Below are 25,906 nucleotides of genomic sequence, written 5' to 3' on the forward strand. Positions count from 1 at the left end.
CTGATCGACTAGTCTATTTCTTAGCCAATACCAAATGGTTTTGGTGACTGCTGCTTTATAATATAGCTTTAGATCAGGTACAGCTAGATCATCTTCATCTGACTTTTTCATTAATTCCCTTGAAATTCTCGACCTTTTATTATTCCATATGAATTTTGTTATTTTTTTCTAGGTTATTAAAATAGTTTCTTGGGAGTCTGATAGCACTAAATAAATAGATTAGTTTGGGGAGTATTGTCATCTTTATTATATTAGCTTGGCCTATCCAAGAGCACTAAATGTCTTTCCAATTATTTAAATCTGACTTTATTTTTGTGGCAAATGTTTTGTAATTTTGCTCATATCATTCCTGACTTTTCTTTAGTAGATGGATTCCCAAATATTTTATGCTCTCAATATTTGTTTTGAATGGAATTTCTCTTTGTATCTCTTGCTGTTGCATTTTGTTGGTGATGTATAAAAATGCTGAGGATTTATGTGGATTTATTTTGTATCCAGCAATTTTGCTAAAGCTGTGAATTATTTCTAATAACTTTTTATTAGAATCTCTGGGGTTCTCTAAGTATACCATCATATCATCTGCAAAGAGTGACAGTTTGATTTCCTCATTACCTACTCTTATTCCTTTAATCTCTTTCTTGACTCGTATTGTCGAGGCTAGCATTTCTAATTCAATATTGAATAGTAATGGTGATAGTGGGCAACTTTGTTTCACTCCTGATCTTACTGGGAAAGGTTCCGATTTATCTCCATTACATATTATGCTTACTTGACAGTCTTAAATATATGCTCCTGACTATTTTGAGGAATAGTCCATTTATTCCTATACTCTCAAGTGTTTTTAGTAAGAATGGATGTTGCATTTTATCAAATGCTTTTTCTGCATCTATTGCAGATGATCATATGCTTTTTATTAATTTGATTATTAATATGGTCAATTATACTAATAGTTTTCCTAATATTAAACCAACCCTGCATTCCTGGTATAAATCCTACTTGATCATAGTGTATTATCCTGGGGATGATTTTCTGAAGTCTTTTTGCTAATATCTTATTTAAGATGTTAGCATCCATATTCATTAAGGAGATTGGTCTATAGTTTTCTTTCTCCGTTTTCAATCTACCATGTCTGTGTCATAAAAGGAGTTTGGTAGGACTCCTTCATCCCCTATTTTTTCAAATAGTTTATATAACATTGGGGCTAATTGTTCTTTTAATGCTTGGTAGAATTCACCTGTAAATCCATCTGATCCTGGGGATTTCCTCCTGGGGAGTTGATTAATAGCTTGTTCTATTTCTTTTTCTGAAATGGGACTATTTAAGCAGTTTATCTCCTCTTCTGTTAATCTAGGGAGCCTATATTTTTGGAGGTAGTCATCCATTTCACTTAAGTTATCAAATTTATTGGCATAAAGTTGGGCAAAGTAACTCATTATTTCTCTAATTTCCTCTTCATTGGAGGAAAGATCCTCCTTTTCATTTTTAAGACTAACAATTTGATTTTCCTCTTTCCTTTTTCTGATCAAATTTACTAAATGTTTATCTATTTTATTGGCTTTTTCATAAAACCAACTCTTGATTTTATTTATTAATTCAATAGTTTTTTTTCTTTCAATATTATTGATTTCTCCTTTTAATTTTAGAATTTCAAGTTTAGTTTTTGGTTGGTGGTTTTAAATTTGGTCTTTTTCTAGCTTTTTAAGTTGCAGGATATCTTTTTTTTTTCATGCAAGTTTTTCAGAGTTTTTCTGATAGTTTCTTCTTCATCATTTCTTGTAGCACAATAGTATTCCATTACAATTATATACCACAACTTGTTAAACTGTTCCCCAATTAAGCGGCATCCCCTCAATTTCTTTACTACTACAATAAGATCTTCTATCAACATTTTTGTATATGTTAAGCACTTTTCCTTTTTAAAAAATATCTTTGGGATAAAAATCTTTTAGTAGTATTGTTTCCTAAAGGGAAATTGAGTTACTTTCATAATTTTAAAACTTTTATAAATATCTACTTTCATTTTTTGTGAAGTTAATTTTGCTAGACTGAAAACACCCAGCCACACTAAATTTGGATAGATACATTATTATCAGATGATAATTGAAAGGAAGGGTGGAAAAGAAAAGGGAATAACTATTTATTAATTACCTACTACGTACCAGATACTGTGCTAAACACTTTTCTAATATTGTCTCATGTAATCCTCACAACATTGTGGCATAGGTCCCTTTTATTATCCTCATTTTACAGTTGAGACAACTAAGGCAAGAAAAGGTTAGATGACTTGTCCAAGACAACAAGTTTTTTGAACATAGATTTGATATTGTCATCCTAACTCTAAATTCAATATTATTCTATCCACTATTACACAAGTTATTAATCAATTTACTAAAACATTAAAGGGCAGTAATTTGCATTAATGGTATTTATGCCAATGAATTCACAAATCCTTGAAATAAGTAAATATTAGTAGTTGAACTTTGTTACTAGTGCTATTAATGTAGGAAAATCATTTGTCAAATGCTACTACTGCCCTTGGACTGAGTATTTTCTCTCTTTGACAGTCTGATGAAACCTATATACACCTCAGAATAATGCCTTTCAATGTATAAAACAAAATATAAGGATGCAAAGAAAATACTTATCAAATACTTTTTAGAAACAAATTCAAGGACCCCAGGTTAAAAATCCCTGGTTTAATAATAATAAATAATAATAAAGACATAAATAATAATAAAGACACAGAATGATCTGGTAAAATAAATCCAAATCCCCCACTTCATTTTTTCAGAATCCTTGAGGGAGGAGAATCATGCTTGATCCTGGTACACTCCCAGATTTCCTAAACTGTTAACTGCTATTTTAATGTTGTTTGGAAACATGAGTTTAAGGGATGTGGGAAAAAGGGTTTTTCCTGCAATTAAACAAACACAGTTGCATCTGTGATCATAATAATGGGGCCCGAGGGAGGGAGGAATCTTATAACTTTTCAGGAAAACTGTTGTCATGGTTACAGTTTTGGGCCAGTAAAGAACAGCAAGCAGATGGACACAATATAAGAAAGATTTGTTCATATGCTTTCTCATATAATCCATTCAATGTGGTTCAAAGGAAAGAATGCATGGTTTCTTTCCTGTTACTTATCTCTATGATTTTAGAGTAGTCATTTTCCCTCTCCAGAATTCAATTTCCTCATCTGTATAATGGGGAGGCTTACTAGAGGAACTCTCAGGTTCCTTCCAGCTCAAAAATTTGTCATCTTAAATCCAGTTTGGTGGGTATGATGAAACATATGCCTGCGATCACCAAATAACATTTAAAATATTTCCAGATATCACATAGACCTCAGATTCTCAGCTTTATTTTATTAGCTGTGCAAAATTAGAGCAAAACTAGGCAGAAAATTTTTTGTTGTGTTTTGGTTTATTTTTGTTTGGTTTAGATTTTGTTTTCCTTTGCATTCCTTTGTTTTGTTTTTTGCTGTTCCAGAGCCCTGAAACATTTTTATTTCAAGATCCTGGATCTTTTTAAATTGAATGATAAGTAGAAATTTCAAGGAAGCAGATTTCATGTTCTTTCCAAGGAGCAAATAGGTAGAATGATCTTTATAGCTTTATAGCTCTGGACTTAGAATCAGGAAGACCTGAGTCCAAATGTGACCTGAGACACTTACTAGTTGTGTAACCTTCTGCATGTCACTTAATTTCTGTTTCCTCAATGAAAAATGAGAATAATGCTTAGATACAGCAGTGTTTCTAATGAGCTTATATCCCAGAGAAAACTTAAAGAGGGAAAGAGATCCACATGTGTAATTTTCTCTCTAAAATGCAATGTTCTTTGTTGAAGTTTTCTTGGGTCTCTGGGAGCAATCTTTGGTTCAGTTCACTAATCAACACATGAATAGCCAGGGGTTAAAATCCAAATCCTTTATTGTCTCCTTCAAAGTCTTATCTCCTTCACTTGGGGCTTGGCTAGTTTACTGGGGGCCTTCTGGAATTTTGGTTTTAGTGGAGAAGCAAAGGAGGAGAACCTGCCACCAAGGTGGTGTGAGATAGGATGAATCTGTCTGAATCCAAGGGTTTGTGCTCCAGCCTTTAGCCTCTAGCCTTCTGTTTGTTTGTCTCTGAATCTCTGAATCTCCTTGGCTGAGGCTTTTAGCTTATATGCTACACACTGAGTACAAAACAATTATTATATCACTAGGAAACCATTAAAATCAATGGTAAACTAGATTTAACCATTGTCTCCTCAATTTCACTTAGTACCTTATTTCAAGCTCTGGCCCATAATGTCTCCTTGTAGAATTAAATCAATCATACTGAAACATGCTAAATTAGATAGCTATTGTCTCTTATCAATTCCACTGATTTAGTACCTTGTAAGAATCCTTTGTTTCAAGTTCAGAGTTCTGGCCCATAACATCTCCCACTTTCTTTTGTTTTAAAACATAGGTAGTCATGGCCTCCTTGAAAGCACCAAAGGAAATGGGAAATCAAATAAGATTAGTGGGTTTCTGAAGGGTCTCACTCTTAAAACAGAAATACATAATATAAATATGGGAGGTATTACACATAAGCACATAGTAGCACAGCTTAGTAGTGACATAACAAATAGCATGAATCAACATGAGGAATTATACATGTCCATAAGATCCAAAAGGAATCTATTGTCCATTACTTCATGGGCCAGGAATCTAATAATTCCTGCAAGTTTTGAAGTCCTGCAATAGTCTTATTATGTGTTAGGGAGTCCAATGATTCCTGATGGTTTTCAAGTCCTACAACAATTTTATCAATAATTTTTTATCTCTAGAAATCCAATGATTCCTGCTGGTTTTAAAGTTCTTTAACAGTCTCATTATCAGCCATGCTCTTTCAGCATCAGATGTTTTTTAGGTCTTCTCCTTTGTTTCAAAATTTTTCTCTTTTTCTTTCTCTCTCAAGGTGCTCGTTGGCACCCATATGATTCCTTCTCCATCTGTAGAAATACCAGCAAACTCTTTCTCCCAAGCAGTTAACCTATCTGGTCCCTTCTATTTACCACTTTCTAAATCTCTCCTCATCACCTCGTAATTACATTGGAGCTGCTTGCACTGGACACTGCCCTTCTGTTAGGTTAAAAAGCCTGTATTATCCCCAATTTTAATCCCTTTCTGCCATCTGATTGCTTTTTGGCTGATTGATCATGCAAGCTCTTTCTGCCATCTGATTGTTTTTGACTGATAAATCATGTAATCCCTTTTTTTTCCATCTGATTGCTTTTTTGCTAATTGATTACATCAGAGTCCTGAACTTCTCTGGGTGTAAACTCAGCTGCCATCACGCCCCATCTGTCTTTGATGTCTTGGAGCTGGGCCCTACCTCTTATTTCCCTGGGTCAATCTACATTTTGAGGTCCACTGGAAGCTTTTGTGGCATTTTGGACATAGAATTTTGGGTCTTATTCTCTTACCCTGTCCTCTCACTCTATCTCTATACCTACATTGGGCTCTCAGATGTCCTATTTTTCCACACTGAAAACATTGAGAAGTCCCTTGCCAAGAGGGACCCTGTCTTTCCATGTTCATCATAGTCTGGGTATAATAAGCACTTGTGCCCACTGTAGCACAGCTTATGATCTCCTCTAAAAGAGCATCTTTGTGTAGTCCCCATATAATTCTTTTTGCAAACCTCATTGGCATTTTCCTTAGCCAGCTGTCTTATAATTCTTGTAGCTGCATTTTCTTCAGTGGTTCTTGTGACAGCTGCCTGTAGATGTCCCACAAAATCAGCAAAAGGTTCATTGGCACTTTGCTCTATTTTTGGGAAGGCTTCCTCTCACTCTTTTCCTGGGAGGGAGCACGAAGCTTTGATTGCAGCAGTAGCCATTTGCTCATATGGAGTAATTAATTTGTGCTGAATTGTCTTCACCTTCTAGTTGGTCAAATGTGATTTGCATGTTAACTCCAGTTTGTTTATTGTGTTGGGCTAGTATTCTATATAATTCACTATACTCTGAAAGCCACAACAAGTTTTGTCCAGATTCTAAACATGTCTTTGTTATTGATTTTCAGTCACTAGGAGTTAAGATTTCATAAGCCAAATTCTCTAGTAACATCTTAACATAAGACAATGTAGCTCCATAAAGAGTGTAACCCTTTTTCAAATCCTTATTTTTTTCCAGATCAAAAGGAGTGTATCTTTTCCTTTGTTTATCTGAAGAGTCAAGCTCTTCAATCACAGGGTATGGACTTATTAAATCAGATATATTCTGTCCTTCTTTTTTAGACTTAACCAGTGCCTTTTGTAATCTTGTCATAAGCTGCTTTATAAGTGGTGCTGATTGTGTTACTACTGCCTCTTCCCCTCCTCCTTCTACCTCTACCCTAAAGAGTTAATTGAGGGAAGAAGATCAGGGGATGAGAAATGTTCTAATAGCTCCTGCTGTGAAATACCACACTCAGAATTGTACTTTACTACATTCTTATTTGACTCTTCAGCCTTTTCATCTAGTTTGTATGGATCCTCTCCCTCCTGCTCTTTCTTCTTTTTTCTTATTCTAATATTTATATAATTTCTTAAAGCCAGTTGTATTAAATTATATGTATAAAGTGTTTCTTTGGAAAGTGAGTCAAGTCCATTATTATTGTAGTATTTACATAGTTGCTCTTCTACTAATTTCCACTCGTCTGGATTCAATTATTTTTCCTTAGAGAACCAAGAAGATGTGTACTGTACTGTTTCTAAACATTCAATGGTCTGCTCCCAAGTTACAATCAAACCTTGGATAAGTCTGACAATGCTCTATACACATTTTCCTTGAATTGGAAAAGAAAGCTGTTTTCTAAACATCTGTCCCATTTTCATTGAAGTACTACTTTAACCCTTAACAAAGTTTCCTTTTCTGTTTTTGTACGCTCCCTAATTTCTGGGTCATAGATGAAGGTTCTTGGTCCCATGTTCAGGTGCCATAAATGTAATGTACTCTCTAAAATGTAATGTTCTCTGTTGAGGTTTTCTTGGGGTCTCTGGAGCAGCCTTCATTTCAGTTCAGCAATCACCACCAGTACAGCCAGGTGTTAAAGTCCAAATCCTTTATTGCCTCCTTCAAAGTCTTATCTCCTTTCCCGGGGCCCAATTAGCTTTCTTAGAGGCCTATCTCTCTCCTTAGTTCTAAGAGCTTGAGCTCCTGCCTTCTTCTCTGCCCTCTGAATCTCTCCAAATGTCTCTCAATCTCCCTGGCTGAGGCTTATATGAGATTATATGCTGCACACTGAGTACAAACCAATCATTATATCACTAGGAAACCATTATTTGTTGTAGGATTAAATCAATTCTAAACATTGTCTCCTTAATTCCATTTAGTACCTTGTTTCAAGTTCTGGCCCATAACATCTCCTTGTAGGATTAAATCAATCATACTGAACCATGCTAAATTAGATTAACTCCATCAATTCCACTGACTTAGTACCTTGTAAGAACCCTTTGTTTCAAGTTCAGAGTTCTGGTCCATAACACACATGTGCAAAAATGTTTGTGGCAACACACTTTTTGTAGTGGTAAGAAACTGTCAATTGAGTGAATGTCCATCAGTTCGAGAATGGCTAAATAAGTTATGGTATAAGTATGCTATGGAATATTATTGTTCTATAAGAAACGTTCAGGAGGATGATTTTAGAGAGGTTTCAAGAGACTTACATAAACTGATGCTAAATGATATGAACAGAACCAGGAGATCATTGTACACAGCAATAAGATTATACAATGATCAATTCTGATGGACGTAGTTCTTTTCAATAGTGAAATGATTCAAGCCAGTTCCAATAGACTTGTGATGGAGAGAGCTGTCTACACCCAGAAAGAGGACTGTGAGAACTGAAGATGGATCACAACATAGCATTTTCACTCTTTTTGTTGGGGTTTGCTTGAATTTTATTTTCTTTCTCTCTCTCTCTTTTTTTTTTTTGATCTGATTTTTCTTGTGCAATAAGATAATTATATAAATGTGTATGCCTATATTGGATTTAACATATTTTACCATGTTTAACATATATTGGATTATATGCCACCTCGGGGATGGGGTGAGGGAAAAGGGAGGAAATTGGAACACAAGATTTTTCTAGGGTCAATGTTGAAAAATTATCCTTATATATGTTTTGAAAATAAAAAACTTCAATAAAAAGTTTTAAATGAATCATCAAAAAAAATGAGAATAATAATAGCATCTACCTCCTAGAGTTAGGATAATATGAGAAAATATAAAGTACCTGGTGCTTAATAAGTATCAGTTACATTTTTTAAAGAATTAAAAATTTTAAAGACTTAAAAATTAGAGACATCTCAAATTAGAGATTGAGATTGGAGTGATTTCAAGAAACAGTGGCATTTACCCTCCCTGATGTCTTCAAGCAAAAACTGGATGATCATAAGCCAGGAGTTTTTTATAAAGGGAATTCCTATCTAAGTATTATTTGTATTAGATGGCTTCCCTCCAACTCAGAAGTTTTATAAACTTGTTAGGATCATATCATTAGGTTAGAAGGAACTATAAGAATCAACTCATCCATTTACCTTCTGTCCCTCATTTTTACAGAGAAAGAAGTATTAAAGAAGATAAGCGATTCTGAAAAGTTACAGATAGCAAGTCAGAGTCAAGATTCAAATATAGATTCCTGGTTCCCAGTCCCTTAATACATTATGTCCCCTCCCTAAATAAAGATGGGAATTTTTTATTTTTATTTTTGTTTATTTTGGAAACTAGGTCTCCCTGTATCACTCAGTTAGATGAGCAGTAGCCATTCACAGGAATGATCCTATTACTACTTGGCAAGGTTCTGATTGGAGCTATTTGACCAAGAATATGCTGGAATCAGTTAATACAGGCTAGAGCTGGGTGTTAAATTTTCAATGTGAACATCTGCATCTTTGAAATACACAAACTACAAATAGGGACTTGGTTTATCACTCTGATTTTTTTCTAGACTCAAGAAAATGATGAAGAAAACTTTAACAATGTGAATTAAATTTAAATTTGTTATTTAATACTTTTTTCCCCAAGAAATTAGTTGTTTTATATTTTATTAGCAAACAACTAGATTCAATCTCTCCTAGCTCAGTTGCCTTCTCTTCCTAGGTGTTCACCATACTGCTGCCGTATTTAATTCAGATATATGATCAGCTAAGTTTACCACAGCTCAGAACTCCCAAATTCAAGCAATCTACTATCATCTGCTAACTCTGTAACAGGAATTGTGGACCTGTGCTAACATTCCCCACAGAAACAATTCTTTTTTTCACCTAAAAATATATAGATTTTTTTTCTATTTGTTGTCTTTATCATCCTTCAACGAAATCTGTCCTAAGAAAACTTTCTCCTTCTCCTTCCCCTTCCCCACATTTAATCCCCAACACCTTAACACAAAACACACCACACACACACACACACACACACACACACACACACACACACACACACACACCCCTTTAATTTTTCAAGAATATCACTGACAAAAAATTACTCAGAATCTCATTCAGAAACTTGGTCTCTACTGATCCTTTTAAAATTTCCCTGAAATTCCTTTCCCTTACTGTGAGTTTCTTAAAAATCCCTGTTTTCAAAAAACTCACACTAGGGAAAGAAATTTCAGGGAAATTTTGTAATGGTGGTGGTGGTGGTAGTGGTGGTGGTGGTGGTGGTGGTGTGTGTGTGTGTGTGTGTGTGTGTGTGTGTGTGTATCTTTGTGTATATATGTGTTTCTTTTCTTTATATCTCTAGAGCTTAGTCATCCTGCCAAGGCTTAATAATTGCTACCGTGTTTCCCCGATAATAAGACCTATCCTGAAAATAAGACACCCACATACTCTTTAATATTCCGCTAAAATAAGCCCTCCCCCGAAAATAAGCCCTATCGAACTTACTATGAAAACGGTCATCATGGTGATCCCCTGCGCAATATGCTGCGTAGCGGTACCTTCAGTAAGCAGCGCCGCCCTCCCCTCCCGGGTGAAACGCACGTCGCGCTCTGAGCTGCATCCAATCAGAGCTGCAGCAGTGAGCGCGTCATCCTCTTCTTCCCTGGTGATTTGCTTGCTGGCGCTACTGAGAGCAGCGCCACGGAGTAGAGCTGAGACAGGACCATCTAAAAACTCGGTAAGTTCAGTAAGCGATGGAGAATAAAATAAGCACTCAGGGGGCATGATGGAGGCTAAAAGGGGCATGATGGAGGCTAAAATGGGCATGATGGAGGATAAAAGGGGCATGATGGAGGCTAAAATGGGCATGATGGAGGATAAAAGGGGCATGATGGAGGATAAAATAAGCCCTCCCCTGAAAATAAGCCCTCTGGTGTTTTTTAGTCCCAAAAAAATAATAAGACAGTGTCTTATTATCGGGGAAACACGGTAATTGACAGATAGACTGGAAGAAATGAGTGGTCCTTCTTGACCACTAGAGGGCTCTCATCACATGAGCAATAGGAAGAAAGGAACACAAACTAAATAGAACCTTTCCTAAAACTTATCATTCAATGAATTTTCTTTACTGTTAGAAAGAAGTTCCAAAGAGCAACCTTCATGCCTTCACCAAGTTAGGTTTTCTCGGTTAAACTCATTTGTTAAAAATCCTGAAGGAGAGGGCTGTTTATAATCAAATGCAACAAGAAACAATAACATTAACATTTATATAACTCTTTATATACATTATCTCATTTGAGTCATAATAATTCTCATCTTAGGCAAGTCACTTAACTCTATTTGCCTCAGTTTCCTTATCTTTAATATGAGCTAGAGAAGAAAATATCAAACCGCTCTAGTATCTTTGCCAAGAAAACACTAAATGGGGTCACAAAGAAACAAACAGGACTGAAAAACAATGGAATAACAATAATAAGGTTGGTACTGCAGGTACATACAAATGGGAAAACTGAGCCTCTAAGAATTTACATGAATTTCTCATGGTCACATGCCAAGTAAGTATGAGAATCAGGATTTGGACCTTGGTATTCTAAATTTCAAGATTAATACACTGCACATAGCTCCTGCAACAGTTATGGAATCTAAGCAAATGTCATATGAATTTGTACCATGCAGTCCAGATTATTAATACCTAAATTTTCACTTGTTTCTTAAAGATTTTTACTTATCCCACATTACTAATTTTTTTTTTAATCTTTCCATTCCATATTGCCTTAATTTCATTATCTTCAGAAAAGCTGTCTAAACACCTGAAGTATATGTATGTGTATCTGTGTGCAGCTAATTAGTTAAAAGTAGCATAGTATTCTAGAGGAGATAAGAAAGTTTTCTTATTATTGTAGGCTGTCCTTTTATGATAGTCAAATGGCCAGAATGTTCAATGAATTCTGTCCTAATTCCTGTAGTTTGGGCAAAAAATATTTAAAGAGTAGAGAGATAAAATTTAGAATCAGAAGACCTCAATTTGAATTGTGACTTTAATTACTATTTAATACTTACTTTTGACAAATCACATTCTTTTTAGATCTCAGTTTCCTAATGTGTAAAAATGGTTCTTTGTTGCACAAACTGGATTTGGAATCAGAATAGCTAAATTTAAATTCCCTATTTGATATTCTGTGTGACCATGGATAAGATATTTTACCCTTTGACCCTTGGGTCTCAGGTTCTTCAACTATAAAAACTAGATAATCTCTATGGTTTGTCCCATGCTATTGAAAATTAAACTAAATTGACCTTCTAAAATTCATACCAGCCAGAGATGTGCTGATAAATATTTAACAACTGACTGGAAGTGAGGAAGGGATAGAAGGAAGGGAAATATAAACCACACACTTCTAAATCTGCATTATTAACATTTTCTCCATCACTTTTTTTTTTTTAACAACTAAACCAAACAATACATTTTTAACATTTGTCAGTTTCTGAGATTTACAGTTTCACAGTGAAAATTTAACAATCAGCTTCTCGGTATAATCTGACTTCAACACACCTAGCACTAAACTTATGGTGAATCTCTAAAGTTCCATAATCATGTGATCCATTGATCTAGTGTCCCCATACTTGGTTCTCTATTGTCTCTTCCCTAGATCAGGAAAACCTCCTTTACCTGTACACATGATTGAACATGAGCAAATCTGGTTACAGGAGGTAAAAAGTAATTTACAATTTGCTTTCTCTAACTTTGTACATTTATATATGCATGTATATATCCTTTTTTTCTTGAGTTAAATATAAGGTAAGCACTTTTCTCATTTTGTTTTCCTAATTAGCTTTAGCATTAAAACCAGTTGCTCCTTTGGTGGTTTTTACTTTTATAAAGCATTAAAAGATTAATTGACTCATATGTGAAAACATTAGGATGTAAATTTAGGAGGAGCTTTCTTTTTTACTTAGGTTATAAACTGCATCTCATTTATTATGCATCTCATTATTTCTCATCTATAACTAAGGACTTTGTTTCTTTGAATTAAAATCAATTACAGAATATGGAGCTTCTGGCAGCTGTGTCTCCGCAATTAAAATTGCAAGCTACATAGCAGGGACTTCTGTGATCCTCTCATTAAAACTGGTCCAGGGAGCTCAGTCTCAGACTGTACTCCTGACTGTCATTAACTAACTCTATAACTGCACAAGTTTCTTAATTTCTCCCTAACTTGGTTTACTCACATTTAAGAGGAAGCTACTTTATGAGGCTGTTATGAAGACAATATAGTACCCAGTTCCCAATATAAAATGAGATGGATGGTTGGTTATTGTTCAATCGTGTATGACTGTCTGTGAACCCATTAAGGATTTTCTTGGTAAAGATACTGGAGTGGTTTGCCATTTCTTTGTCTCGTTTATGTTACATAACCTCAGGGTCCTCACTGCTGCAAGGCAATTTTTTTTTTCTTTTTGAGGCAATTGGGGTTAAGTGAAAAAGTGAAAAGTCAGGGATGGTGTGAACACTTGTGTTCTAAAACAAAAGAAAGCGGGAGATGTGTAAAGGGCTAGAACTGAGCAAATGCACTTCGATAATGGAGCATGTGAGACTAATTGCCAATTGGATGGTTCTCTATTAACTTGTTTGAAGGTTGACCCTCCCCAGCTGTTCTATGCTAACTTGATTGTTGGGACAAAGAGGAGGAAGTGACATGTGTGGGAAGAGTAGGAGGAGGAAATTGAGGCATTCGCTCTCCTGGCGATTGAGAGAGGAGGTGTGGAGATTATTAGATCTAATCCCCTGATGGTGACCTCAAGAGACCAAAGATAAAGACTTTTGGTGATCCTGACTCTGGCTGATTTCTGGAAAGACAGAGTTCCAGCATTTGGCTCAGGGTCACACAGCCAGGAAGTATTAAGTGTCTGAAGTCAAATTTGAACTCAGGTCCTTCTGACTTCAGGGCTGGTGCTTTCTCCACTGTACTACCTAGCTACCCCCTTGGCAATTTTTTTTCCTTTTTTTTCTGAGGCAATTGGGTTTAAGTGACATGCCTAGGTCACACAACTAAGGAACCCTTGGCAATCTTCTTACACTTCTCATTATTCCACTTGCCATTCCAATCACCACAGTAGCTTTTCATTTCCTCTAATATTTCCCATGATTCTCTTGACTCCTACCTTCTCATCTGAGAATCTTGCCTTATATTTTACTGGGAAAAAAGAGGGCATACACCAAGAGCTCCTTTTTTCTACCTTCTTATTCATGTCTTAAGTAATCTATCTTGTGAACTAATTTAAGCAAGGTAAGCTATATATATATATATATATATGAAATTGCAGCTTAGTCAAAAGAGATGACTTATTCAAAGTCCTACACAAGTAGTAGAGTAGAGTCAGGATTCAGCTCTCCTGTCTGGATCCTTGGTCCTAACAGAATCCTATTTATCAAGCCATGTCATTTATCCCCCATGAGCAATAATTTCGTGTGCATGTGAGTGATATGCGTGTGTAAGAGAGGGAGGGAGATAGTGTGTGCATATATCTCTCTGTGTGTACATGAAACAGTGTGTATGAGTGTGCATGTATGTTTCTGTAAGTGAGCCTTAAATGAAGCTATCTAAGTCTTTAAGTCTTCATTAATAGGAATCCTGGTCTCTATGTAGAGGCCAATGCACTGCTCCAATATTACTAATAATTTCTTAATTGCCAAATCTAATAGCCTTTTCTCAATTTTCATCCTTCTTAATTTCTCTGAAGCCTTTATCATACTTGATCATCTATTTCTCAGGAAATTGCTCCTACCACAAGAATCAAATTAATTGGTACACATAAAATGTTTCTACAGAGTTTAAAAAACATTATAAGATTATTGTTCCATTTGATTCTCCAAAATGTCTAGAAAGTACCTTGTATTCATTGCCTATGTAAAAGAAAGGCAGAGTGATGTAATAAAAAGGGCACTTTTGACTATGGAAAGCTGCTTTTGAATCCAACTCTTACGCTAATAATTATAAGAGTATGGAGGGAAGAAAATCCTGAGGGACTTCCCCTCTCAGATTTATTTATTTAGATTTTTTTTGACTAGGTGAAAGAGGAGATTCTTTGCTTCAATTGCTACTGAATGCCTTAATCACTGAATGGGTACAGCCTCAGTAGAACTGAAACTTATCTAAGACTTGAGCTTATAAAGACTAAGGTCTCTTTAAAATGAGAGTTGAACTTCATAAGATATTGAACTCCATCCTATCTCTAAAATTCTATGAATATCAGAAAAATCATTCTAAAGGTTAGTGAAAGTTAGTGCTATATCTACTCAGATAGTAGATATTTGAGTATCTAATATCTGAATAGATATAGCACTAAATTTTCTGGGTGTTAATTTTCTTCATCTATCAAGTAAAGAAATTGTACTGACAAGACCACATAATGAATATTATAGTCACCTTAGGGTGCCTTATTTTACCAGGACACCTTCAAAAAAATTAGCCAGGATGACAAAATATCTGGAAACTAAGTTACATGAGAACTGATTGAGCCCCTTGGATTGTTTAACCAGGAAAAGATGAGACTTAGCAAAGAACATACCTGCTATCTATCTTAAGATACTAGAAAGGGAACTAGATTCATTCCCCAGAGGGAAATTATAGGGGAAAGGAAGTACCTTCTTAATATTTGGGATGAACAGAAATAGAATAAGCTTTCCTTAGATTTTAAGTTCCCCACCATTGTTAAAGTAGAAAATGTTAGGATTATTACCAGGTGCTAAGTTGGTTGTCTGGTACTTAACAATTCTCTAGCTCAGATTCTCTGCATTGGGTCAAGGAGAAGACTTCCCAGGAGAACTTCAGGGAAGCTCGAGGAGATTCAGAGCAAAGATTCAGTGGATTCACAAGTCCAGCAGATTTACAAGTCTAAAGGAAAAGCCTGCTCATGGACTTCCGGGAGATTCACATCTAAGTTTGAATTCTGGGAAACCCACAACCCCACACTCTTGGAGGCAGAGTCTGATTCCCACACTCTAGGAGATTCAGAGTCAAGATTTCATTTTCACATCTATCTTCGTGCTGGCTGGAGGCTTTGGATTCAGAGGAAGCTGGAAAGAAGATTTGGAAAGAGATAGTAAAGGACTTTAACTCCTGGCTGCATTATTGAACTGGAACTAAAACTAAGGCTGGCTCCAGAAGCTCCCCAAGAATCCGGCTCCCAGAGAACAATCATGATTTAGAGACAACAGAACATTATATTTTGGCGCCCAATGTTGAGCAAAGACTTTTGCTTAAGACTCTGGCTGATTCTGAGCCCTTCAGGGAGCTAGCCCAGACTTTACAAGGGAAAAATTGAGTCTGGGAGAGGGAGGGAGGGAGGGCAGAATTCTTGTTTAGTTATGAATTGAACTAGATGGCATTTGGGGGGGTTTATATTTTTCTTTTTTTTTTTTTTTTTCTTTTTTGGGGAAATTTTGAAAATTGTAGATATTTGAAGTTATTTTAATTAGCATTTAAATGAGGTATTTCAATCCATGTTTAAATATGTTAATTTAATACTTAATATTTAAGTTTCTCTTAAATGATATATATGTGTGTGTGTTTAATATGAGATTATTAAATCTATGGTCAGATACTAATTGGGATAGAGGATTCCTCAGGCTATTTCCCCTTCTATGATTCTATGATTTTACTTGACTAGATCTTTTTTGTTATTATTGTTTTTTCAGTTGTCTGATTCTTTGTTATATCCCTTGAGGTTTTGCTTTTTTTATTGTTGTTTTTTGGCAAAGATACTGGAATGATTTTGCCATTTCCTTTTCCAGCTCATTTTACAGATGGGGAAATTGAGGCAAACAGCATTAAGTGAGTTGCCCAGGATCGCACATTTAGGAAGTATCTGAAGCCAGATTTGAACTCAGGAAGGTATCTTCCTGATTCTACTCCCAGTACTTTATCCAGTATGCCACCTAGCTGTCTTATGTTCCTTATATTTATCTATTTGTTATGGTGTTATTTCTCTTAGTTGTAGCTGAATATAAGATTCTTATATTACAATACTGCAAATAAATTAAATAAATAACAAATACAAATTCTGGTTTCTGGGGAAAATACAGTTGAATTCTTCCCATCTTGATTCAAGAATTGGCTGTATTGGGTTGTTTGTGTCACATCAACCAGAAGAGTGAATTTTACCAAGTTTATTGACCAGTCAGACCCTGGGATCTGTACACTTACATTCTAACAGACAGGAGAATGGATCACCTTGATTTGTCCCCCAAATCCCCAGTTCCTCGAGAGTTTTTCCTGCTAGATAAACTCAGTCCCTCTTCCTATACTGCATATTCCCTTCTCTCCAGTTTACTATAATAATCTCATATCAAGACTCAAGTTGTCAGGAATGGGAGAGAAATGCCTGCTATTGTAAACAAAACAGCAACTCCCAAAACAAATTCTCAATAGACAGGAGAATTGATTTCCCTACCATGTTATCATAAAGGAACAGAGCTTGTTAACTGAAGACTCTTTAAAGCTAAACTTTTTCCTCTTGTGCTCTTTCAGTCAGGTGGGAAGGGGTTGGACATACTGATGGTGGATGGGTGTATGGAATGGATTTTTTTCTGGCAGGACAGAACAAAAGGAAACCGTACCCTTTGGAACTATGGAACTCCACAGTTGTTTCTTAGAGTTCCAACAAAGAGTACTTTGTATTGAAAATTACTTTCATATCCAAAGAAGATGTTTACCTTGATGGATGGAAAGCTGAATTCAAAACCAAGAAGAGATAGGTTCAAATCCTTTCACTAACACATACCGGCAATATAACCCTGAGAAAGTCACTTAACCTGGTACTCTAGGAGAGGACAACTCTCTAAGACTGTAAGTTGCTGTGAAGATGCTGTCCTGCATTGGCTGAAAGTTTCCTCTCAGGAATTTCTTATATTGATGAAATCATAACCCATCCTATCTAAGCAAGATTTATAAGGTGAATAGGAGCTATATCTTTGTGAGAAGAATCTTTAGAGACTACATTGTAAATCTGACTTGAGGGTAATTTAAGAATTTTCAAACTATTTTAAGAGTTTTGCCTTCAAAAGATGGTAACACTTTTTTGTGAAATATGTGTGGACACACGTATATGTATAAATATAAATATAATATATATAAACTCATATATATGTATATACACATATATGTATATATTTTTATTTGTATGTATATGTGTTTGCATATGTATATATATATATATATATATATATATACATATATATATATATATATATATATATATATATATATATATATATATATATATATGCATCTGTGGGTAGATGGGAAAGTTCCTTAAAATGCCCTACTAGGAGTAAGAATCCCACATGACGAGAAGGTGTGAATGCTTTGAAATTTTATCTTTGGGGAATCTCTCACATCATTAAGGTCAAGGATCCACTAAAATATGTGACAAATTTAGATACCGTTCATTTTAGTGCCTCTTAGAAAATATTCTTATATGATGGTATCCTTTATTTATAAGACTATTGCATAAATGGCTACACACCATAGGAATCTACATTCAGGCATGAAATCCCAAGAAAATGGTTTGAAAAAAAAAGAGAAATGTTTTTAATAATAATAATCATAACTTGATTTAGCATAGCACTTTAATATAGCACTTTTAAGTTAGCAAAGCATTTTATATATTATGTCACTTAATCCTTGCAACAATTTTTTGGGGTAGGCACCATTATTACACCCATTTAACAGAGGAGTAAACACTGACAAACAAAGGTAAGTGACGGTCAGTGAGGTGGTGCAGTGGATAAAGCACCCAGCCTGAATTGAGAAATACTTGAATTTAAATCTGACCTCAGACACTTACTAGCTTAGCTCATCTGTAAAATGAGCTAGAAAAGAAAATGGCAAATCATTTTAGTATTCTTATCAAGAAAACACCAAAAGGGGTAATGAAGAGTTGAACATGACTAAAAAATTGAACAAGTGTCATGTAGCTAATAAATGCCCGGGGCTAAAAATGAATTATTGTTTCTGATTTTAAATCCCACTCTCCACGAGCCACAAAACTTCTTAGTTTATCATGAGAATAATGAAATGCTTCTCCTGATTTTTGGAAAAGATAGAATCTAAAATTACTGAGATTCTATTCCAAAGACTCAAGCCTACTGTAACATTGAAAATTGATTTTAATTCTATTCTAAGACTTAATCAAGCTAGAGTTAATATTCCCTTTTATGATTCTTTCCTATGGGAAAGAATTTTTTCTTTTACCCACCTTTATCCACCACCCGTGTCCCAAAGAAACTTGTCTAAAGGTCAAGCTTTTGTCTTATAGTTACTTTCACCTTTATAAGATAGTGGCTCCCATCCTATGTAAGTTACATGTGATTAGATGGGTTCTGAGCAGCTTGCGCTGGCATAGGATTTCCCAGTAAAATATGTCTTTCTTCTGCCTAGCCATAAAGGATGGGTTCTGGGATAATCCAGAAGACAAGGGACAGGACAAAAAGGAAGCAACATTTACTAAGATTCATGCCACAAATACCAAGTTGAGGGACTTTTGTACTCTGTAAGGTGCTGGTAATGTTTTTGAAACTTAATTGGTTCAGGGAACCTTAGCTCTGCCATTGTAATAGCTTCCTGGTCACATAATTACAAAAACTCAGTGCAGTAATCCAGGAATCTTAATTTTGATCCACACTTATGACTAGGCCCACTGTTATCTGACCTGGCACCCAGTGTCTAACTGAACCCATCACCTTGACAAATAGGTAGTTAGAAGGACTAAGCCCAACCAACCAAATCAATGTTATATCTTTGAAGAGTTTCTTTTCCCATGCTATTGCTAAGTACTTCTTTTGTTAAATATTATGCAGTCTGAAAGTCTCATTCCAATTCAATCTCAAATATGAATGACTAAACCTTCCTGAATTAGGTCTGACCCAGAAGTCAGTACTGAAGCAGAGTGCTGGCCAAGAAACATATAAAAATGTGCCTGGATTTCAATGGCTATCACCAAACTTGCAGTAGGCAAGTGAAAACTAGGACTGGGTCATTTTAAGGAAGTTTTGAAATCTTGTATCTCCTTTAACTTTCGCCGTTAAATCGGGGAGTCAGAGAGTTCCAAAAAGGAACATGTAGATGATCTAGTCCTAGCCCCCTAGTGTCTAACTTCTCCAATTCATCCTCCACCGAATTATCAAATTAAGATTCATAAAGCACAAATCTGAATATATTGCACTACTATTTCAATGACTCTTTCTTATATCCAAGATGAAATATAACTATCTCTGTTTAGCATATAAAGCTCTTTAAGACCTGGTTGCAATTTACATTCCAAGTTGATTAAATGCTACTCCACTCTATTGCCTCTATTTCCCAACTAAATGACTCTACCAGCTGTTCACTATGAATCAAATTCCATATCTCACTTTGATGCCTCTGTTCCCATGCCTAGTTAGAGTATACTCTCTCCTTTCCTCTGCCTCATAAATTCTTTCAAGACTCAACTCAAGTATTGTCTCCTTTCTTACTCTTCCCATTGCTAATGCCATCCTTCTAAACCCCCAAATTGCTTTGTATTTCCTTTATTTTTCTGCACATCCAATTATTTCATTGCTTTGCAGGGGGACCAATACCAGTGGGTATAGATGTCCAGATTGAAAGTATTGACAGCATTTCAGAAGTTGACATGGTAAGTATCATGATTTGATATGAATTCTTTCACAGAAAAGATGCATACAGGATAACATTAAAATTACTGATATAGAAAACAATCATTATAAAGCATTACTTTTAACATTATTACACATATTTTTGACTTTCCTTATAAAGTTGGTCTGCCTTTGTATCATCATCCTTCTTCCTATCCATGAGTATCACTCCAATTGTGCCCCATACTCCTTCCTTCTTCTTTCTCCCATTAATTTAAATCAGACATAATATCATAAGTTTAGTGCAGGAATTTTAGAAATCAATCAGTAGAACTCCCTTCTCTCATTTTACAAATGTTACCAAGCCCATGAAAACAATCTGTCTAAAATTAGACAGGTATTTATCTGGTATGATTCAAGACTATAGCTAAGGTCTCCTTTGGAGCTCTGGACTCCCAGCCCAGAGTTCTTTTGTGAGGCTTTTGTTGTTATTTAATAAGGTATTTTGTTTTTCCTTCTTAAACCACCCTGTTATCTTAGTTGTATTATTTCAGCTAGTTTATAATGATTTAAAATTTTCTAGAGCACAAAACTAGGAGTAATGGAAAGAAGGGATGAGACACAGATTTCAGCTTCACATAAAGAATTGTCTAACAGAGCTCTCCAAAAATAGAATGAGTTTTCTCTAAAGGTAGTGATCTTCTTTTCACTGGAGGTATTCAAGTCAGTTACTATAAGAAGTAATATAAAGATAATACAATTGATTATGTGATTATATCAGATGATCTCTGAGATTTCTTAAAATTCTAAAGTTATTAGAAGGCCAGGGCAATAGCCCAGTCATGGGAGCCTATACCAGAGTAAGTCAGTATAGTCAGAGGAGAAAAGGGTTTGTATACAAGAAATGGAGAAATTGTATACAATAAAGGTAGAAATGACAGGACTTGATAACTAATTGGATAAGGAAGAAGGAGTGAGAGAGTAAGGAGTAGATGATGACTACTGTCCTGTTTGGGGCCTGTGTTACTGAAAAGAAGAAAGGAAACAAGTATTTATTAAGCAATCTACTATGTTCCAAGCATTGTGCTAAGTACTTTACAAATATCTCATTTAAGCTTCACAACTATCATGGGAAGTAGGTCACCCCCTGATACAATTGAGAAAATTCAACAGACAGAGATTAAGTGGTTTGCCCATGGTCACACATCTAGTGAATTTGAACTCGGGTCTTCCTGACTTTAAGCATGGTTCTTTATCCACTGTGCTACCTAACAGCTAACATAGTTTGGAAGGAAAGAAATGATGGATTCAGTTTTGAACATGCTGAGTTAAAGTTGTCTGTGGAATGTCCAGATCAAGATGTGTAGCAGGCAAGTTGGAGATGTGATACTGAAGGTTGGAAGAGAATATTGGAAACCTCAAATGTTCATGTCAACCTATGGCAGAACATCCCAAGCTCAGATTAATCCGATTAACCACACACTCAGACATGCTGTAACTTGAATCCAATATGATGTTATTATTTGAGTTCTCCTTGAAGACTGAGGACAGCAAACACCCAGGCTGGAAAAGTAGATATGAAAATCATCTGCATATCTATATTTACTATATATATAATATATATATATATTTATATCATTATATATTAGGAGTTATATTCATTATAAAACATAAAAATAGTTTTTGTTTTTCAGTCATGTCTGAGTCTGTGACCCCATTTGGGGCTTTCTTTGCAAAGATACTTGGAATGGTATGTAATTTCCTTCTTCAGAGACAATCAGGAATAAGGGACTTTCCCAGAGTCACAAGCTAGAAAGTGTTTGAAGTTGGATTTTAACTCAGGAAGATGAGTCTTCCTGATTCCAGGCCTGTAATATATTCCTGGAACACTCAAATAGAGAGTTAAAAAAAAGATGAAAAAAAGATAAAATAATATGTAATCTTAGGCTCTTTAATATGTCATTCGAATTTGCTGAGTGAGAGAGTAACTAATCTTCAATTCAGAAAAATCACTTTGGCAGCTTCACAACAATAAATTGAAGGAGCTCCCTCCTTACCTTCAAAGAAGGTAAAATCACAGATTTGGAGATTTTTTAAATAATCTAGAAAAGAAGAGAGAATCTCAAATAGAATGGTGGCAGAGAAGGATGGAAAAGCAAAAGATGGCATAGAGATTTGAAACTAATTGGTTGTGTGTTTGTAGTAAGGGAGAACAGATGCCAGTTTTTTCTAGTGCCAGGTTTGAGGGATAGATTATAATTGCCTTGAGGGGCTATCATCCAAAGACCACTGGTGGGAAGATGGAGAGTTGGATAGTGTTAAGCAATAGAAGCTGAAGAGTGATATAATTATGTTGGAGACAAGCCTAAGATGGGTTATTGAATAGAGGGTATCATACAACTCATCTTCCCACACTCTAATTTGTTGATCATATACCCATGAGAAATAATACCATGGTCCCCATTTTGAACATAACACAGAATATTTGGATTTTTTCCCTATTATCATTCTATTAATTTAGTAAAATTCCTTAATAACTTTATATATTCCATTTTACACCTCTTATTCTACGCTTCCTATTAGAGTATTCTAGAGTATTTCTAAATTTTAATTTCTATTTCCTTTCTTCTTTTTTCTTTTCTATATCAAATTGAATTCAATTCACATTTATTAAATGCTTACTATTCACACGGTACTCTTCTAGATTTAAAAGACAAAGATAAATGCAGTGCTTTCAACATGTAAAAAGTACACTATATAAATGCTAGTTATTTTTATTATATAATTATCCTTGCCTCCAAGGAACTTTCAATTTAATAGAGAAGACTCACTATATAAATAAGTAAAGCTTAGACAGAGCTACAGCTAAAATAAGATAAACACAAAAAGTACCATAAGAAATTTGAAGAGAACTCAAATAATAACATCATATTGGATTCAAGTTACAGCATGTCTGAGTGTGTGGTTAATCAGATTAATCTGAGCTTGGGATGTTCTGCCATAGGTTGACATGAACATTTGAGGTTTCCAATATTCTCTTCCAACCTTCAGTATCACATCTCCAACTTGCCTGCTACACATCTTGATCTAGTATAGAAGATAGGAGATGGGAAAGAGAAAGATAATGAGATCAAGAAGATGATAGATATAGACAAATAAAGTAACACAAAGAGAAAATATGGCACCTAACTTGAGCCTGGAAAAAAGATTCTAATGATTACAGAGATATCAACAGAATTACATTTCATGCATTAGGGCAGGTCCCACCAACCTCATACTCTTTCTCCTGTACCCTAAACTTCCTGTTGCCCAAGTTCCCGCTCCCTTTCTTTTTCCCCCCTTCTTCTTTCCCTCCTCCAAGACCAGCATAGCTCAACTCTAGACCTCTATACTTTGGAACTAGGCACAATTGTTGAGGGGTGAGAAATGTTGAGGGGTGAGAGATAGTCTAACAGCAATGGGGATCCTCAGGCTGGTGTTGCAGGTTTGGGAGAAAGAATTTGCAGTCCTGATCTCCAAATGAGGTTTTTAGCAAAAAAAAAAAAAAAAAAAAAAAAAAAAAAAGGGTTTATTTTCACTGAGAAACAATTTTCCTCAGTGGGCTGCCTCCTGATTAGGTTTAGGTACAGAATCTTGTTTTCTATCAGCCTTCTATGGTTTTCAAATCAATAAAGAGTAGTAATTGTTTCCCAGACCAAAGTGATTCTCGGATCATTTGGGAAATGGGAGTTTCCCATGGCTATCAGGTAGGAGGGTGAGGATCATTTTTAGGAATTTCTTCAGGCCCACCCTCCACAAAGATCAAGGAGACATAGAGCCCTTATTACATCACAGTGACTACAGAAATAGTCTGTCTTTAGTCTAGCAACAGAGCAGTTGGCAGAAAGACAAGCTATAGTATTATAAATATTATATAGTATTGGCATCTGGTCTGAAAGGATGGATAATGAATGGTGAACTGTGGTATTTCATTTTTGGCAAATTTAAAATGAAATGAATTTAGGATGTGTTAGAGTGGTATTAGTGATATTGATAGTCAAGAAAATAAAGAATCATGGAAATTTACAGTAGTTTAAGATACCTTAGAGTTCATGTAATTATCTCATTTTTCATGTGAAGAAAAAAAGGACCAGGGAGAAGGAATGACTTCTTCAGGGCAACACAGTTAATTAATGACAGAGCTCATACAGAAGTCTAGGATTTGAAATGTGAAATTCTAAAAATTTGAATTTGTAAAGCAATGTTTACTTCTGCCATGACTAATCATGCTGAGAAACTTCCTTCCATTCAATTAGATTCAATTCAACTAGCATTTATTAAGTACTTACTATGTTGCTACTCAATGTGTTTGGCATGAGATGAAGGAAAAAATGAAATAATCTTGGCCATGAAGGAATTACCATTCTAATATGGGGGAAGAGGGAATATGCATTTATGTAGTGTCTATTATGTGCCAGGCATTGTACTAAGAACTTTGCAAATATTATTTCACTTAAAACTCACAACAATCCTGGAGTTAAGTACTGTTATTATCCCTATTTTATAGTTGAGAAAACTGGGACAAGCCAGGGTCATACTGCTTGTAAGTATTTGAAGCCAAATTTTAACTCCTCTTCCTGACTTCAAGCCTGGTTCTGATGATGTGCAAATGATGAGGTTAGTGGTGGTTTTAATGAGGTGCAAGAATTGGGATAGGAAATCCCCTCTGGTCAGAGCTGCAGGTCCTATGCAAAAGAATTCACAAACCCAAAAACTGTGTGGCATAAGGGATTTATTGGCATTGAGAAGCTAGCTTGCTAAGAAAACAATTCACCAGTGGGCAAAAGTCCTGGCAGGGCAGCTTGTTAAGAAAACAGCTTTCTTGGCAAGCATAATCCTGTTTAGGACTTCTGCAAAGGACAGTTTGATTAACCCCTGATTATATGAGTAAATCTTGGCTGGGGAGTAGTTGCAGCTATCAAGCCAAGATCTCCAATTGAATAAAATCACTTAATTGGGAGTTTGAACTACTGGGAGTGGTTCCAGACTAATCTTCAACTCAATAGAAGATGTGACCATATCCTGGCAATGATCTCCAACTGAATAAGATCACTTAACTTGATTTCCTGAGGATGAGCCTCTTCCAAAGGAGAGTTTGAGACCCAGGAACTTCCCCCAAGAAGGGGGAAGTTTTAGAGTTCACCTTCCATCATTTCCCGATCTCAGTTTATTTCAGTATTCCACTGTGCCACCTAGCTGCCTCTATTACATCACCTAGCAGTCTACTAGACTAGAAATATATGATTTTTTTTAGAACAGGAAAGATGTTAAGTTGATTTTTAACTATATTGATTTAAGTATCATGTTGCCTGGAGAGCAAAGGCTTAGTTAAAGTACCTACTATGCATGTATTCTCTTGTATGTAGTCTTTTACATTCACACTTAATAAAACACCAACCTGCTTACTAAATATAGTATGGTGAAAGTACTACTTAATTCAGTGAAATGAGAATAGTGATAATAATCTAAGGATGGTGACAACCTCTAAAATTTTTTCCAGTCCAATCAAATAAGCTAAGTACCTGCTATAGACACTATATTAAGCTCAGGGGGATTCAAAATACAAAAGAAAAAAAAATCCTCTGTTTCATGTTCAAAGGCTGTCATCATCTAACTCCATTCTACCTCTAGAATCTCCTTATATCTTAATTCCTGCTATACCTCATTTAATCCAATAACTTTTGCTTTCTTGCTGTTTCTCAAACAAATGACTCATTACCTTGGCTGCTGATACTATCTGTAGCTGTCCCCCAAATCTGGAATGCTCTCCCTTCTCAACTATGCTTACTGACTTCCCTGGCTTCTTTTTGATGAGGTTTAGATTTTAGGGAACCAAAAT

The 25,906-nt window shown here is 35.4% G+C and overlaps 1 protein-coding gene across 1 annotated transcript in view; it reads left to right on the forward strand.

Moving 5' to 3' along the window:
- Positions 1-25,906, forward strand: part of GABRR3 (gamma-aminobutyric acid type A receptor subunit rho3) — a 78,236-nt gene that overhangs the window by 13,427 nt on the left and 38,903 nt on the right. The window contains exon 3 of the mRNA XM_074302018.1: positions 20,002-20,069. Coding sequence (XP_074158119.1) covers positions 20,002-20,069 — 68 coding nt within the window. The remainder of the gene's footprint in view (positions 1-20,001; positions 20,070-25,906) is intronic.

Source organism: Sminthopsis crassicaudata, chromosome 3, assembly GCF_048593235.1.
Source record: "Sminthopsis crassicaudata isolate SCR6 chromosome 3, ASM4859323v1, whole genome shotgun sequence".
Classification (NCBI taxonomy): Eukaryota; Metazoa; Chordata; class Mammalia; order Dasyuromorphia; family Dasyuridae; genus Sminthopsis; species Sminthopsis crassicaudata.